This window comes from Geotrypetes seraphini, chromosome 11 (assembly GCF_902459505.1).
Source record: "Geotrypetes seraphini chromosome 11, aGeoSer1.1, whole genome shotgun sequence".
Classification (NCBI taxonomy): domain Eukaryota; kingdom Metazoa; phylum Chordata; class Amphibia; order Gymnophiona; family Dermophiidae; genus Geotrypetes; species Geotrypetes seraphini.
The window spans coordinates 105,251,964-105,269,177 of NC_047094.1; the positions used below are offsets into that span (position 1 = coordinate 105,251,964).

General features: G+C 41.7%; 1 protein-coding gene across 7 annotated transcripts in view; it reads right to left on the minus strand.

The window, feature by feature from the left end:
• The window catches only part of DOK5 (docking protein 5), a 188,397-nt gene that overhangs the window by 74,209 nt on the left and 96,974 nt on the right, over positions 1–17,214 (minus strand). The window contains exons 1-2 of one of the 7 annotated variants that reach the window (XM_033914417.1): positions 1,979–2,046; positions 1,575–1,784 (exon numbers count right to left, since the gene is read on the minus strand). The exons of 4 other annotated variants lie outside the window; for them this stretch is intronic. In XM_033914417.1, coding sequence (XP_033770308.1) covers positions 1,575–1,601 — 27 coding nt within the window. In that variant the 5' untranslated portion in view covers positions 1,602–1,784; positions 1,979–2,046. Of the gene's footprint in view, positions 1–1,574; positions 1,785–1,978; positions 2,110–17,214 lie in introns of those variants that run through there. 2 more of the 7 variants (XM_033914420.1, XM_033914419.1) reach the window with 2 other exon arrangements.

Genomic DNA, 17,214 nt, shown 5'->3' on the forward strand with positions numbered 1-17,214 from the left:
GAAAGAATCAAATAATCAATACGATAGGATAATACAAAAAGTACATTCAATACAATAAGAATCATAATAACATTCATACAAATTTATATCATTCTTTCAAAATAAATTTCTATATGAACTAATCCAATTTTATCTACATCCCCCTTAATTCCATCCCCTACCCTCCTACCTTACCCCTTAAATGAAATCCCTCACCCTGGATGCAAGTTGACAAAAATAAAGAATTAAAATAAATAACTGGAATGTAATTATTAAACCTAAATTCATAGTAAATCATTAATAACCAAACTTCGTATTCTTGGTGAAAGATTCTGAACATAAGGATCCCAAACCTCCATAAAAAGACGAGTTTTTCTAGGCGAACGTCGAACCTCCCAACTCTCAAATAAGAATAAACGATGCAATTGATTCCTCCAATGCCAGAAATTTGCTCATTTTTATTCCTTGATGATATGCAACCACATGGGATATGTCGTTGATGTTTCGCATGCCGTGGCAAACGGAAACTCATCCCCAGCGTTTATCTCCGCCTCTGTCACTGTCAACCCAGACGGTCAGAGACTCTTCCTTTCTTGGAGGTGACTTAAGCCAGAAAACCCATATGGCTTTCATCAGGTATTAGCGGGTGTTCAAACACCAAATCGTGCACTCAGCACTGTTGCTCTTACCCCTCATGGACTAGCGTGGAACAATGATGACACTCAGGCATTTATCGATTCATGTGAACGGAGGAGGACGCACTCCGGCCATGTGGGCGCCTATTCAACCCCCCCCCCACTGCAGCCAGATCTCCATCACCTAAGTGGCCGCGTGCAGTGCGGCTCAAACCAGGCCACCCACCTCCCAGCGCGCCGAGCCGCCGGAGACGGCGGCGGCACAGTGAAGCCGCTGGAGATGGGCCACAGAAACAAATCTCCAGCAGGCACGACCCACCTCCCGAACACGTTGGGGCCAGCGGCCCGTGGCACAGACCGCACCGGCCGGCGATCCGGCCGGCGACTCCCTACCTGACCGCGTGTGCAGCGGCCCAACCCCTCCCGATGTGCACCCGCCCCATGCAGGCACCCCGCAGGCGGCGGTCCCCCACACACCGGCATGCAGCCGTCGGAGTGAGGACGCGGGAGAAGTTCGCCGCGGGAGCCGGAGGCGGCCGCAAAGGTGAAGGAACAGTCGAGGGGGGAGGAAGGGAAGCTGCGCGAAGGAACAGTCGAGGGTGGGAAGAAGGGAAGCCGCGTCTCTCTCTCGGGATCGCCGTATCGAAAGGGCAACCTCCCTTCCGCTCACCCCTATCCCCTAACCCTCCCCCTCCGCTTCTTCTGTTGATTGGCCCTTCCTTCTCCTCCCTTCCCCCTCCCCCCTCCCATCCTCTCGCTCCGGCTTCGGCCGATTTGGCCGCGCTCCTCCCTAGACGGGATCGGAGCTTGTTCTTTCTGGCTCACTGATAGGGGAGAGATTCCACTACCTGTCTTATTGCTCAACAATGTTGACTCCAGACTGAGGGCACTTTCATTTTAAAAACTGTGTGTGTTGATTGCTATCTAAAGGACACACATTCCATTAAATAATTTTATTACCTTACCAATCAACCGTGGAAATAGCATCTTTGTTCAGGGTTTTTACCATCTCTCTCCTGACAAAATTTGTGGCCATCTGTTAACACATTCTTATGTAATTTTGTGGATTCCCAGTCCTTGCCAGCAGTACAGAAGAAGCTTGTTTTCATGTTCTTGTGGTACATGAAAAAAGAAACACCTGTTTTCTGAGCTTCAGCAGTCACTGCAGACCTTATTAATGAGAACAGTGGAAATACTAATGAATGTGGAAAAAGACAGCATCCATAATATCAAAGAAGCAGCCTGAATGCTAAGAAAAGGTGATTTATAATGAGCATAACTGTTAAATAGGAATAGATTAATGGTGAATATAAAAAAAAGAAAGCATTTATACTAGGCTGAAGAATTCATTAGAAATTTCTTACCTGTCATAATCAATTTTATTTCAATGATTCAAGGTCAGTGTTTAACTAAAACAATAACACTCAGTGGATTAATAATAAATTCAAATGCCAAGTTCAGGCTGCCGTCTTTAGGGTTACCATGTGGCTTCAGAAAAAAAAGGAGAATGGATTGAGACATCCGGGTTTTGCTTCCATTGCTTCAGCAGAAGTAAAACCTGGATGTCTTAATCCGTCCTCCATTTTCTGGAGCCATATGGTAACCCTACCCCCCTTCTTTTACTAAAGTATGCTAGCTGATTAGTGCGCGCTAAATAAACGCTAATGCGTCCATTATATCCTATGGACGTGTTAGCGTTTAGCATGTGCTAAATCGATTAGCGCACCTTAGTAAAAGAGGGGATTAGGCTCCTTGCACTTTCTAGCTTCTAGACCAGGGGTAGGGAACTCCGGTCCTCGAGAGCCGTATTCCAGTCGGGTTTTCAGGATTTCCCCAATGAATATGCATGAGATCTATTTGCATGCACTGCTTTCAATGCATATTCATTGGGGAAATCCTGAAAACCCAACTGGAATACGGCTCTCGAGGACTGGAGTTCCCTACCCCTGTTCTAGACCAGTGTTTCTCAATAGGAGGAATTTTTTTTTTCACTCAGAGAATAGTTAAGCTATGGAACACATTTGCAGAGGTTGTGGTAAGAGTGGATGGCGTAGCTGGTTTTAGGAAAGGTTTGGACAAGTTCCTGGAGGAAAAGTCCATAGTCTGTTATTAAGACATGGGGGAAGTGTCTGCTTGCCCTGTATTGGTAGCATGGAATGTTGCTACTTCTTGGGTTTTGGCCAGGTACTAGTGACCTGGATTGGCCACCGTGAGAACGGGCTACTGGGCTTGATGGACCATTGGTCTGGCCCAATAAGGCTATTCTTATGTTCTTATGCTGTAACCTCTTTAGTGGTGTTCCTTTCCTTTATAATTTTGGTAGCCCTTCTTAGATCTTTTCCAATTCCACTATGAGGCTCATTTTCAAAAGGAAAAAAAAAGTCCAAAAAATGGCTTTAACCGACACTTAATTGCCAAAACGTCCCAAGTGCCGATTTTCAAAACTAATTTTTTGATGTATTGCAGAGAATTCACCCTCCAGGACGTCTAAATGTTAAGGGGGCATGTAAGAGTCTTCTCTCACACTGTTCAAAACAAAACTCAAAACCTTTTTATTCAAGGATGCCTACAATGCATAAGCCAGGAATCCTTTTTCTTCCCCTTAAATAATTTTCATTTCAGGTTCTCAACTCCAAACGCCTCCCTAGAGGCGAATTAACTCCTAATGTTCTATCCATCCCCCTCCCTCCTTTTTTTATATTTCGATGTAATTTTTACCACCTTTTGTACCTTCCTCCTCTGTCATGTCAGTCTTAAGTAATATATATAACCTCCCCCTCCCCTATCTAATTTTCATGTGATGGATTTTTATTTTTTTTTCTTGTTCTGTTTACCTTTGTGTATAATTATTTTTAATGACTGTAAACCATCCAAAGAAATAATAAACTTGGAAAGTTGGAAGAGGCATGTTTTGGGTGGGATTTGGGCATTTGAACATCATGAAGGGATAATCAAACCTTTTTCGAGACGTCCAGAGCATCAAGTAGACGTTCAAAGTTCAACCTGTTTGAAAAGTGAATAAGGGCCAGAAAGGTGCCCAAACTGATCAGATGACCACTGGAGAGATGAAAGTATGGCCCCCCCTCACACTCCCCCAGTGTAGAGTTACCATATTTGTGAGGACAAAAAAAAAAGAGGACACATGACCTCACCCTGGCCTCACCCACACCCCACAACTACAGATGAAGTTATTTTATGTGATATGCTGCCATTTTTAACAAAAAAAAGTCAAATCAAATCGGTACAATAAAAAAAAAAAAAAAGTGGGCAATATTTAAAATAAAAGCATAACAAGGGGAGTGTACACAAACAAATTAACCAAACTAGACACAAGAGGACAAAAAGGGCAGGAGAGGTTTACAATATCTTAAGGGAAAAACAGGCTGGATAGGAAAAAAGAGGGTAGAATGCAGAAAGAATAGGAAAAAGGAAAAGTAAAGATAAGCGTAAGATGGAGACTAAGAGTAATATGAAAAGGTTACAAGGAAATTAACTATCTAGTCAGAGTTATTGAGAAAATATCGCAGAGATAAAGGCCCTCTTTTAAAAAGGTGCGCAAAGCGTTTTAGCACGCAATGCATGCGCTAACCGCTAACGTGTCCATAGGATAACATGCACATGTTAGCATTTAGCGCGTGATTAGCGCGTGCTAATATTTACCGCACGCTAAAAAGCATAGGGCACCTTAGTAAAAGAGGGGGAGAAGACTCCCTAGTCACAAGTCATGGCAAAAGTTGCGAAGTGAAGTACGCTTTTGAATCCCATACTACTTTCGTAGAGACCAAAGTCCATTCTTATTAAAATCATTTCAAGTCATTATTGTGAGGTTCCCTGACGCAGGGGCGAAATGTGATTCATCACGTCGGAACCTTCTAGATTAGATAAGTGCATTTCTCTTCAAATTAAGGGCTCCTTTTACAAAGCCGCGCGAGGGCCTTAACACGCGGAATAGCGCGTGCTAAATTGCCACGTGCGCTAGCCGCTACCGCCTCCTTTTGATCAGGCGGTAGATTTTTGGCTAGCGCACGCTAATCCGGTCCAGCACCTTTGGCACTTCAGATAAAGAATATGGCAATTAATATAGAGCATATGCAACGATTGGATGGAGAAGCTGTATAAGGGGAGTTTCCCCCGGGTATGGTCTCCAGGTCTCTGAGCATATTATGTTGCAAGTTTGGAGGATTCATTAATCTATTTATTATTCATCATGAATAATAAGTGGTGAAATCAATAAGGGAGTTGCTTTATTTAATTGTGTTGGGTGAGTCACAGGTGGCATTGCAGGCTACACTCAGTTCAGTCGGCTTCATCCTGAATATTGTTCACACGACCCCTGAGCTGAAGGTCAGCACTGCAATCCTGGAAACCAGTTAGGGGTGATTCTCTGTCTCTCCCTCCTTCCAACACCCCAGCAGGATCCGAATGACCTCTCTCCAGCCCCCCTCCCCCCTTCCTGACTCCCCACCATGACCTACCTCCTCCCCAGCTGCTGCATTTAATCTTCTGGCAGCCAGTGGCAGCGGCAACAAGGTGAGACTGCTGCTGTCGGCTTGCCCCAGAAGCCACTTCTCTGCAGTGGCTTCCTGCTCTCACGTAGGCAGGACCAGCAGAGAGGTGGCTTCCAGGGCAGGCCAACGGCAGCAGGCTCACCTCATTGCTGCCGCCACTAGCTGCCCAAAGATTCAATGCAACGGCCAGGGAGGAGGTAGGTAAGGTACTCGGGAGAGCCGTCTAAACCTGGACAGACTTCTCCTTTTGAGAAAAGTCATTCAGGCACCCGGACAGTCCTCTACAAAGAGAACATATCCAGGTTTTCCTAGACATAGGGTAAGCCTACCCCGGTGGTCCCCAAGATGTAAAACAACATCACCTGGTATGGGAAAGCCTAGTAGAGCAGCATACAGGTGTCTTTAGCCTGGTGGATGGGCTAGTGAGCCATAGAGAGGAGCATTCAGGCCTATAAGCCACTCTAACCATTACATTTATTGTGGAACATGTGAGCCACCCAAAACCTACTTTACTGCCATATAGGTGCCACCTGCAACCATAAAGGCTATTGGGGGTGGTAGACAGGTGAGTATAGTATGTTTGGGGGGAGTTTTAGAGGACTCACCAGACTGAACATTAAAAGGGGGTTCTGGTGAAATATATACCTGGCACCCTTTATGTGAAGTTCACAGCAGTATCCCTTAAGGTGCCTCACTGCCCTGTTTCGAATGTCTGCATGGCTAGTCCATTAAGATTCTGGCCCCTCCCATGTCCAAATGCTCTTGATTAGACATTTTGAAAATGGGCGCTTTTGTATTCAAAAATGGCCAGAAAAGTTAGATGTCCTAAGGACTAAGACCCTCTTTTACAAAGGTGCGCTAAGCATTTTAGCGTGGATTTAGTGCTAACGCGTCCATAGGATAGCATGCACACGTTAGTGTTTAACATGTGTTTAGCACATGCTAATATTTAGCACGTGCTACAAAGCTTAAAAGCTGTAAAAGAGAGGGTAAGACATCCAAATAGATCATTTGGGAAAAAAAAAAAATTTGGGACGTCTAGCGGTTTCGAAAATGGATGTTTCCCTGCCCCAACTTTTAGATGTCTTGAATGAGATTTCCATGTAATCATAGGTCACAAAAAAAACCCTCTTATAATTTTATATATAACTCAATATGGTAATATACCAAAATATCAATAATAGTCCAACAAAATGACTTAACTTTTGGTTGGAGAAATCCAACCGAATCAGAATTTCTCTAAACAAAGATTAAGTTATATGGTATATACAATTATAAGGGTTTTTTGTGACCTATAATTACATGGAAATCTCATTCAATTGATCAGCTTTGGTTGTTTTGAAATGATATAAGAAGGTGCCTGGGGTGTTTTTCCCTCTTTTATATTACATGACTTACAGCCAAGAATTTTATGGTCATGGACATTGATTTTGTCAGTACATATGGTATCACTGATAACATTTTTTGATGCATTTTTCCAACTCTGCTCTGTAGGTTGAGCTTTGATATTAGCTACACAGTTCTGGGTTACCAGATTTTGCCGAGCAATCAATAAAGCACTGGTCTCCTACAGCGAGAACAGTTATAAAAACATTAAAATGGAATTAAGTATTTTTGAAGTGTTAGAATCAGTCTTGAATCCAGAATCCATGCAGTCCATGAGATGGTATCATCTCATTTTTCTGGAAGAGATTTTTCACCATCTGCTAATTATATTGTCTTATCTTTCTTGTTTTGCACTGTGCCTCCAGAAATTGTGTCTTATTTTCCACTTTTATCTCAGTGTCTTGTACCCCTGGGTCTTACTTTAGCTGGTACTGTAATACTTCTGACTTTTGCAAGCTGCCTCTCTTAATAAAGAGAAGTCTGACATATTTATAAACCTGACCTAATACCGAGCTGCAAATGAACCCTTTGATTTCACTCAGCATTTCCAGGACATGGATAATTCACAGAGAGAGTTTATCCATTGAATTTAAGAATTTGATAACTGCTTTGCTCAAGGATTTATAGAAATTGACAAAAAGATTAAAATTTTTATTTTCGATCTTGATGTTAGACTTTTATCTTGGGACTTAATTTTGTCTTCATAATCGTGTTCTCTCTGAACACAGTGTTCCCGTCACAAGGTTGATTTACCTGTGTGTTACAATGATAGGTTTCAATTTGAACATTTTGCAGGGACACAACGCAATAACAAATCAAGACTTTCTGCAATGAAAACCACCCACCTCAGAGCTGCCAAGTGACCCATTTCCAGGAGGAAGACCTTTTGACCAGTCCTGCTTTTGAACTTGTACCCCAGAGAAATGTGATATACTGTACTGTACTGTGTCTTATATGCCGCAATTCTCTCCAAGGAATCTATGCGATTTACAATAAGAATTAGATCAAGTTTGGAAGTTACATTGTTAGAGCAGTAGTGGTTGTTGGAAGGAAAGGGTGAAGATAAGAGGTTATAGAGACAAGATAAGAGGTTATAGGGACAAGAGGTATGTCTTTAGTTTTTTCCTGAAGTCAAGGTATGTGGTAGGATGCCTTAGCTGTATTGTAGTTTGTTCCAGACGTGGGGAGCTTGGTATTCAAACATCTTTTTCCACCCTATTTTTTTAGGTGACGGGAGGGGTGGTTTGAAGCGTTGTATTATGCGTGAGTAGAAGAAGATTGAGGGACTTTTATATCAGATGTTAGCCCCTCTGAGTTTTCTCCATAGATCACTTTGTGAACTATGCATGCTATCTCAAAATGGATTCTTTTGTTCATCGGTAGCCATTGCAGTTGCTCTAATAGTGGACTTGCCCTTTCATATTGACTCATTTTGAGAATTAGTCTTTCGGCCATGTTTTGTAGTTGTTGGATTCTCTTTCGCTCTTTTTCTGTAATGCCACCATATAGTGAATTGCAGTAGTACAGGTGGGATATTAGGACAGAAACTGGTCTCTGTTAAGATAGGTCTAATTGCCCTCAGTTGTCTCATTTTAAAGAATAATTTTTCACTACAGAGACAACATGAATGTTGCAGGTTAAGTCTGAGTCAAGTGTGACTCCTGGTACTTTGGAGGAATTGTCTATGTATGTGGTCCTTGATTGTACCCATTGAGATCAGTGCTACAGGTCTCATAATGCATCATGATAAGGTTGACAGAAATCCAGGACTGGCCTAAAATCAAGTACTTTGGCAGCTCTGCTTCTCTAAAAGTAGCATTGAACTTCGTGAAAAACTGGCTGCAATACAGAGCAATGAGTCTAACCTCCAGCTGTGCCAAAATCATGCCTAACTTGAATGACTGTGAACCTAAATACTAGATTCTCGGAGGGGGGGGGACCCAACTCCATTGTACTCACATTCTCCTGCTTATTCACTGGCCACATCATCATTCTGGTAGCTTTTAAACCCATAGGGAGCTGGGAAGCTCCGTCGATCTTTTGTTTTCAAGTTTGTAGAGATCTGGAATGAACTTCCTGACTCCATTAGGCTTTTAGGCCAGCTGCAATTATTTCGTAAATTCCTGAAAACTTTGTTGTTCTCGCAATTTTTAAATGGTTTAACTACAGCCTCAACGAAATGATAATATTATAGTTCTTTTTCTTATGCTTTTCTTATGTACTTTAGTTTTTAATTAGTTCTTCCTTCTCTTATGTTTTCTGCTATGTACTCTAGTCTTAATTATATGTGAACCGAGTCGAGCTCCACTGGGAGATGACCCAATATATAAACCAAAGATTACATTAGACTAGTGTTTAAGCCTGTTACATTAACGGGTGCTAGAGTAGATGTCTGTCTATTTTTTTTTCTTTGTCTCTTTCTCTCCTTGGACGCTGTCTGTCTGTCATTCTTTCTGTGTCTCTCCCTAGCCCCCTGTCTGCTTGTATTTCTCTGTTGTGCCATGCCTGCCTGACTCTCTGTGACCCCCTTCCTATGTCCTTAGTGTCCCATCTTATGTCCTTAGTGCCCTCAGTGCCTCCTTCCTATGTCCTTAGTGCCCCCAGTGCCACCTTCCTATGTCCTTAGTGTCCCATCCTATGTCCTTAGTGCCCCCAGTGCCACCTTCCTATGTACTTAGTGTCCCATTCTATGTCCTTAGTGCCCTCAGGGCCTCTTTCCTAGGTCCTTAGAGAGTCGCCGGCATGTTCCCTGCTGCTGTGTTCCAAAATGGAATACAGCCACAGAACAGAAAACACGGCGGCAGGGAACACGAAACCCTAAGTGCGCATGCGCGCTTAGGGTTTTATTATATAGGATTAGATAGGACCTTTACTTACTTACTCACGTCATCATCCCTACATTTGAGCTGAGGCCCGGTCCCTTAGGTGTTTTTGAGTGAACGTTGAAACTGTAAGTACACTTTTCTTTGGCAATATTGGTTTGATATCTGCCTTTGTTATGTTAGCTCTTAGTCCAAGATGCTTATGAACGACTTAAGGAGCGCCCCAGAAGCTGTTTTCTTAGGGCTCCTTTTACGAAGGTGCGTTAGGGCCTTAGCGCGCGAAATAGCGCACGCTAAAAACGCTAAAGGAGCCCTTAGTGTCGGTTCACTTTTAAATGGCGGTTTCACCAAGAATGATACTGCTAGGCTGGTTCCCGCGTAATATCATGTCTTGTGCTTCTTTTTGAACAGTACACTTGACTTTTGTGGTTTTCTCCTCACACTGGGTAATGCCTTTTTCGCATTTTTTTCTGGTGATATAATATAACAGAAATGGTAGAGCATTAACTTGTTGACCACCCTCCCAGTGTGTGGTTGTTCTAATGTGGGTATTGAACCTTTCTATGGATTGTTCTAGCAAAAGGGTGCTACTGCATGTCTTTGATTGTATATTTTTATCGGCATTGGAGCTTTGAAAGCAGAACAGTATTTTAAAGACATCTCCTAGGGCTCCTTTTAAGCTGCGGTAGCGTTTTTTGCGTTTTTAGCGTGCAGATTAGTGCACGCTAACCCCCGCGCTATGTGGAAAAACTAATGGCAGCTCAACGGAGGCGTTAGCGTCTAGCACGCGCGGCATTGTAGCGTGCGCTAAGTGCGCGCTAAAACCGCTAGCGCAGCTTAGTAAAAGGAGCCCTTGGTTTCAGTATATTGCATGCTTCCCACCATTTTTTGGGGGGGGGCTGGCTGCTTATTTTGCCGGAGGTTTTCTCTTTTTTGGTGATACCGGATTTGTTGGCTGTACTCTCTCTCGATGTTATATTTCACTTTCTGCGATGTGGTATTTTCAACACCGATGTGTCATTATTTTCAGATATTCACTTGGGACTCCTTTTACTGAGCCACCTTAGGGCTTTCACGCGCGGAATAGCGCGCTCTAAATTGCCGCCCGTGCTAAACCTTAATGACAGCATTGAGCTGGCGTTAGTTCTAGCTGCGTAGCGTGCGCTAAAATGCTGTGTGTGCTAAAAACGCTAGCGCGGCTTAGTAAAAGGAGCCCTTGGTTTTAGAATATATACATCAATTGTCATTTTTTTCATCTTTTTATTATTTTGGTTACGTTCACATATTTATTATTATGATGTATTTTGTTTATAAAGGTTTGTTCTTTTGTGCAACATTTTACACATTGATTTTCCCCCTCCTTTAAAAAGCCACACTAGCATTTTTAGTACCAGCCGCGGCGGGAACAGCTCAGATGCTCATAAGAATTCGATGAGCGCCAGAGCTGTTACTACGGTGGCCGTCACTAAAAACACAGTCCTTGTCCAACACAGATACAATTAAATCTTCTCAATCCCACCCCAAATTTAAATTTAGTCTGTTACTGAAAAAGACACGGGGGAAACCACTTCTTGCCCTGGATTGGTAGCATGGAATGTTGCTACTCCTTGGGTTTTGGCCAGATGCAAGTGACCTGGATTGGACACCGTGAGAATGGGCTACTGGGATTGATGAACCATTGGTCTGACCCAGTAAGCCTATTCTTATGTTCCCCGCAGATTTGACAATGTCAGAAAATCTGAGCGTTTTGGAGTGCAATGAAGACTTATTTGCAGTCCTTTCTTGGACATTCTCTCCCCTTTGTTCTGGAAGGTATAATATTTCTCAAACCTCAGCAGATAGGGGAATATTCTTTGGCAGAAAACTCGCTCCTGAGTAACTGTTATATCCTGGGTAAGAAATGCATCCTTAACCATTGGCTGCAAGATACCCCACCGTTGGTACTGGAAGAACAAGCTTCACGCCTTAATGATATGGGAATCTACAACTGCAAGGACTTTTTAAACTCCATATTTGTTCACTCTTTCTCCTGCACTTAGAAGCCAAATAATGAACAAACTGCAGAAGCCAACAGTACCCATTCTGCCATCACCTGGTTCCTAAAGGGAGGTGGGAGGGGAGAGGGAGGGATTCCGGGTTAATGTATTACAGTAATATCTTCTGAATCTGAATCTGAATCTGGGTCATAAGAACCAAGACCTGGATTTCTTTCTTTGTTTAAATATCTGCTTCTTTGACTTCTTTTTCGCTTGTAAAATCCATTATTGCCTATCATTTTTTTCTGATTGTGTACTTCTGCATTTAATAAACAGATTTAATTAAAAAATAAAAAAAACTAATCTAAAACAATAGCACAGTTGTTGAAGAAAATAGAAAGCTGTCAGGGTCAGAGCATGCATCTACACAGCATGAGAGAAGAGGTGGAGGAAAAAAGCCTCAGACTTACACGGCAGCAATAAAAGACCCAACAGTTCACTTGTTCCTTTAAGCACAATCACCGCCATAAAAAAAATTCCAAGCCCCAAACTCAGTCCAACTTGCAGTGTAGTTGAATCAAAATAGTTGATAAACTTATCTGGGATGGAACATTGAACCAGTCCTTTAATCCAAACTTCTAACTGCTACCGATCATGCACCAAAACAATAGTCCTTTGATGTACAGATTGATTAGTGTATTATAAGGAGCATTGGAAGTATGAAAGCTATAGAGCTCATAATCTTTTTTTTTTTTTTATAAATATTTATTGATTTTCAAGTAGTAACAGTGCATTACATATGAATCTGAACATATAAGAAATCAAGAAAAGCACTTTGAACTTACAAATAATTGAAAGTAATATTTTCCCCCACCCCTTTACTTAATCAATAATAAAATGCAATTATTCTTCCCATAACCCATTCTTATTTAAAATAATACCCCATTCCCACCCTGGATGTGTAAGGAAATCAGACAAAAATAAAAGAGAAATGACAACTATATAGAAGCAATAAAAGATGCCAATGAACCCCACACCAAGTTAAATACAATACTATGCCCCAAAATTTCAGCATTCATTTTTTCATATTTGTAGCTGGAGCATAAGTTCATCTACCAGAAAGGAAAGTTAAGTCGATCATAGTTCTTCCAATTGCATGTTATCATCTGCAAGGCTATTCCCATCATAATTAAGAAAAGCCGGCATTTATAACGGTCTATAGAGGTTTTAACTTGTAATAGTTTTCCACATATTATGACTTCATAAGTCAATGAGATTGATGACTCAAGGACATTAATTTGACCCCATATCGACTTCGAAAAATTAAGTATCAAAGGACAATAGAATAACAGATGATCCAATGTCCCTACATCAAGATGACAATGCCAGCATCTATTAGATTTAGAACTGTCTAACTTTTGCAAAGGAACTAGGATCCATAAAATCCTATGCAACAAGAAAAACCAGGTTTGTCTCATAGATACTGACACTGTACATTTCAACCTCCAAGTCCAGATTCGTGGCCATCGAGATGCAGAAATATACTGCTTTATCTCAATGCTCCAAATATCTCTAAGACTATTTTTTGGATTTTTATTCAAGAATTCAGAAATTAATTTATACCACCGGGCAGCCTGGTGTCCTAATAAATCTGTCTGGAAGCATAGGACCTGCAAGCTATAATAATTTTTTAGATTTCGCCAATCAGGGAACCCACTCTGAATGGCCTGCTTCAACTGCAACCACCTATAATTTTGAGACTTTAAAAAATACCGAATGATTGTTGCAGTCGTATAAAATCAAGCAGTTTCTCATTAGATATAACATCATCCAATGTACGAATGCCTGCCTGCATCCAATGCTTCCAGAAGATCTCAGATTCGCCTATTTCAATCTTGGGGTTCACCCATAAGGAATGATAAGTAGATTTCTCTATTGGAACATCTGTTAATGATTTGTTAACAATCTGTTAATGAGCTCATAATCAAAAAAACTAAAATGTCCAAAAATCTGCACTTGGATGTCCTAATTGCCAGGACGTCCATGTGCTGATGATCAAAACCCTTTTCCTGTACATCTAGTGAGATGTTTCTCCTGCTGTGCATCCAGAGTTTCGGGGGGACTTGCTTCGAGGTACGTTTTGGGTGTGCTTAAATTGAATGTCTTGCCGTGATAAACCTTTTCCAAGATGTCCTGGATGGAACTTAGACATTCGGAACTAGACCTGCTTTAGAAGCATCTAAACGCCACAAAGGTACCCCACACTGACCAGATGATCACTGGATACATTAAGGTATGAACCCCTATACTCCCCCACTGCTTACTAACCCCCTCCCACCCTCCAAAAAGAATCTGAATGAAAGAGTACATACCTGTATCTAGAATAGCAGTATTTATAAGGAAAAGCCTAGATGAGCATCACCCAGATGACTTAAGTAACTTGATGAGTGGGCTAGTGAACCATAGTGAGAAGGACCCAGGCCCATAAGTCACTCTAACCACTACATTCATGGTGGAAAGTGAGAGCCCACTAAAACCCACCAAAACCCTACTCTGCTGCCATATAGGTGCCATGAGGGCTGTTGGGGTGGTAGACAGTTGGGTCTTGTAGGTTTGGGGGGGAGTTTTGGAGGACTCAGCGCAAATTATAAGAGCTATATGGTAAGACGTACTTCTGTCACTCTTTATGTGACGTTCACAGTAATGATCTCTAAGGTGTCCCACTGCTCTGCTGGTATGTCTATGTGGCCCTTCCACACCCAAATGGATGTTTCTTAGGTCAAAAATGGGGCATAAAGTTAGGCATCCTAAGGGTTGGACATCCTGACAGCCTAGATGTCCAAGCAGATGATTTTCAAAAATACATATTTTTGGATGTCTAGCGGTTCGGCATTTGAAAATGGATGTTTCTGTGTTTCCAACTTTGGATGTTTAGCGTCTTTTTTGAAAATGTTTCTCCACGTCAACTGTCAAATTATGATTGAAGGTGAAGAAGTATTTATTATGTTGAGACACCCTGTAGAGTTGAAGAGTTACACCAACTGTTTGTCCTCACACGTGATATATTTACTGATTTGCCGTTGTCAGTTGTTATATGTGGGACAAACTTCTCATCCAGTAAAGGTACAACTGTCTGAGCATAGATACAATATTGAACATTTCAGATGGGTTAACCCCTTAATTACACGCTATTTGGAGTTCCAGCACAAGTTTAACAATATGAAATGTATGGTGTTGGGATCGTTTGACAAACTGATATGCCAAGGTAACCTTAGGAGGAAGCTGCAACAGATCAAGCCGTGCTGGAATTATTAAGAACTGTTTGGCCTAATGGGCTTAATTCCAGGATTCAGTAGTTTGCCTTCTTTTAGAAGGAGGGGCTGAATTTGATATTCTGTGTACAGGAAGAAAATGGGTGAAGAAACCGGAAAGTAAAGGTCCCCGCGGTTTTTAATCTGAGGCACGATTGTTACGAAATAGTGTACAGGCTGAGATGATCTTACCCTGTTGCAGCTGGTAGGTCTGGTGAAATGAGGGTCCCTGGAAGAAAGCAAACAAAAGGTTGTCTCCAATGCTGAGCCTTCACAGCTTTTTGGACATTCAAATGATCTGTTTTCTATTGTAATGCCAGTTGGAGTTTATTCGCTTTGGGTGGACTGATGCCATTTTGTATTACTGATTGGCAGGGCACTGGAAATCATTCCTGCACGAGAGTCTTGAGCCAGAAATACACTCTGTGCAATGTGTCCTCTAATGCTCTCGTTCCAACCATTGTGTCATAGCCAATTCGGAGAGGCAAGGGATGGGGAGCAATTTTGATGCCCCTCCCCTTTTGTCTTGTGTGACCATACCACCTGCACATAGTTCCTTGTGATTCATCTGTATGTGTGTGTGTGTGTGTAAACTCGTATATTTTTGATTGTATATTTTCATAGGCATTGGCACTTTGAAAGTAGATCAGTATTTCAAGGACATCTCCTAGTTTCAGTATATTGCATGTTTCCCACTGCTGGCTGCTTATTTTGGCGGAGATGTTCCTTCTTGTAGTGTTCAAGTTCAATTCATTTAATATCCCGCAAATATAAAACCAAAGGTAAATCTAAGTGGTTTACAATAAAAATTTTAAATAAACAATGAAACATTATATAGGGTAGGAAACAAACAAAAAAATTAAACAAAACATAAAATACAATTGAGAACATAAGAATAGCCTTACTGGGTCAGACCAATGGCCTATCAAGCTTAGTAGCCCATTCTCACAGTGGCCAATCCAAGTCGCAAGTACCTGGCCAAAACCCAAGGAGTAGCAACATTCCATTCAGAATCCCAAAGTGTAAGAAAAGATTCAAGAACCCCAAAGAGTAGCAACATTCCATGCTACCAATACAGGGCAAGCAATGGCTTCCCCCATGTCTTTCTCAATAACAGATTTTTCCTCCAGGAACTTGTCCAAACCTTCCTTAAAACCAGCTACGCTATCCACTCTTACCACCACCTCTGGCAATGCGTTCCAGAGCTTAACTATTCTCTGAGTGAAAAAGAAATTTCCTTCTATTGGTTTTAAGAGTATTTCCCTGTAATTTCATCAAATGTCCCCTAGTCTTTGTAATTTTTGCTGGAGTGAAAAATCGATCTACTTGTACTCATTCTACTTCACTCAGGATTTTCTAGACTTCAATCATATCTCCCCTCAGTCTTCTCTTTTCCAAGCTGAAGGACCCTAATCTTTTTAGTCTTTCCTCATACAAGAGGAGTTCCATCCTCTTTATCATCTTGGTCGCTCTTCTTTGAACCTTTTCTAGTGCTACTCTATCTTTCTTGAGATAAGGAGACCAGAATTGAACGCAATACTCCAGATGAGGTCGCACCATGGAGTGATACAGGGGCATAATGACATTTTTAGTTTTGTTAACCATCCCTTTTTTAATAATTCCCAGCATCCTGCTTGCTTTTGTGGCCGCCGCTGCACATTGGGAATGCAACTTATGGGTAAACATGAGGAAAGAAGGAAATCAGCGGTTACAATAAAAATAAAAAGGTTTGGGGGGAAAGAGATGAACAATATCAGTGACCTGCAGAGAGAAAAAAAGAGGAGGAGGACTAGCAATAATAATTAAGGACTCCCTTACCCTAAACACATTATAAAAAACATCCACCCCGCAAATGGACCTCCTCGCCTGCCATATCACAAGTACTGCTCTAAAAAACTCACTAAACTGCATGCTCTGCTATATAACGCTAGGCAACTGGACCACAGTGAGACCGGAATTTGAAAACTTCATTTACCAAAACTCCTTAACTGCGGAATACAACCTTATCCTAGGAGACCTAAATCTTCACCTAGAAGACCCAACTTCCACACCAGCAAAAAATTGTCTATCCTTCCTCAACGCCCTGTCCTTCCAAATCCTTAACCCACAAACTACACATGAAAAAGGTCACCAATTGGACATTGCAGCATTCATGACGCACCAACCATCCACCCCAGCAATTCAAACCCCCAAAGGAACCTGGTCCCCATCGCTTTGGTCAGACCACTTCACATACAACTTCAAAATCAATTGGAACAAGACCAAAACCACATCTCAATCAAAAAAAATAACATACACCTCTCGCAAATATATCGAACCAACCACCTTCTGGTCAAAAGTAGATGAATCAATCCAAGACCAAGACCCAAAAAACTTCATCTCTCACTGGAAATATATGTCCACCAACATCCTAGATGAACTAGCCCCACTACAAACCAAAACCAGAACCAGCAGAAAATCAGACCCATGGTTCGACAATAGCTCCAACTCAAAAGACAGTGTAGAAGATTAGAAAGAAAATGGAGAAAAACAAATCTAGACCAAACAAAAATTGCTTGGAAAAACATCAACAAATAATACAAACGACTACTAAAAGA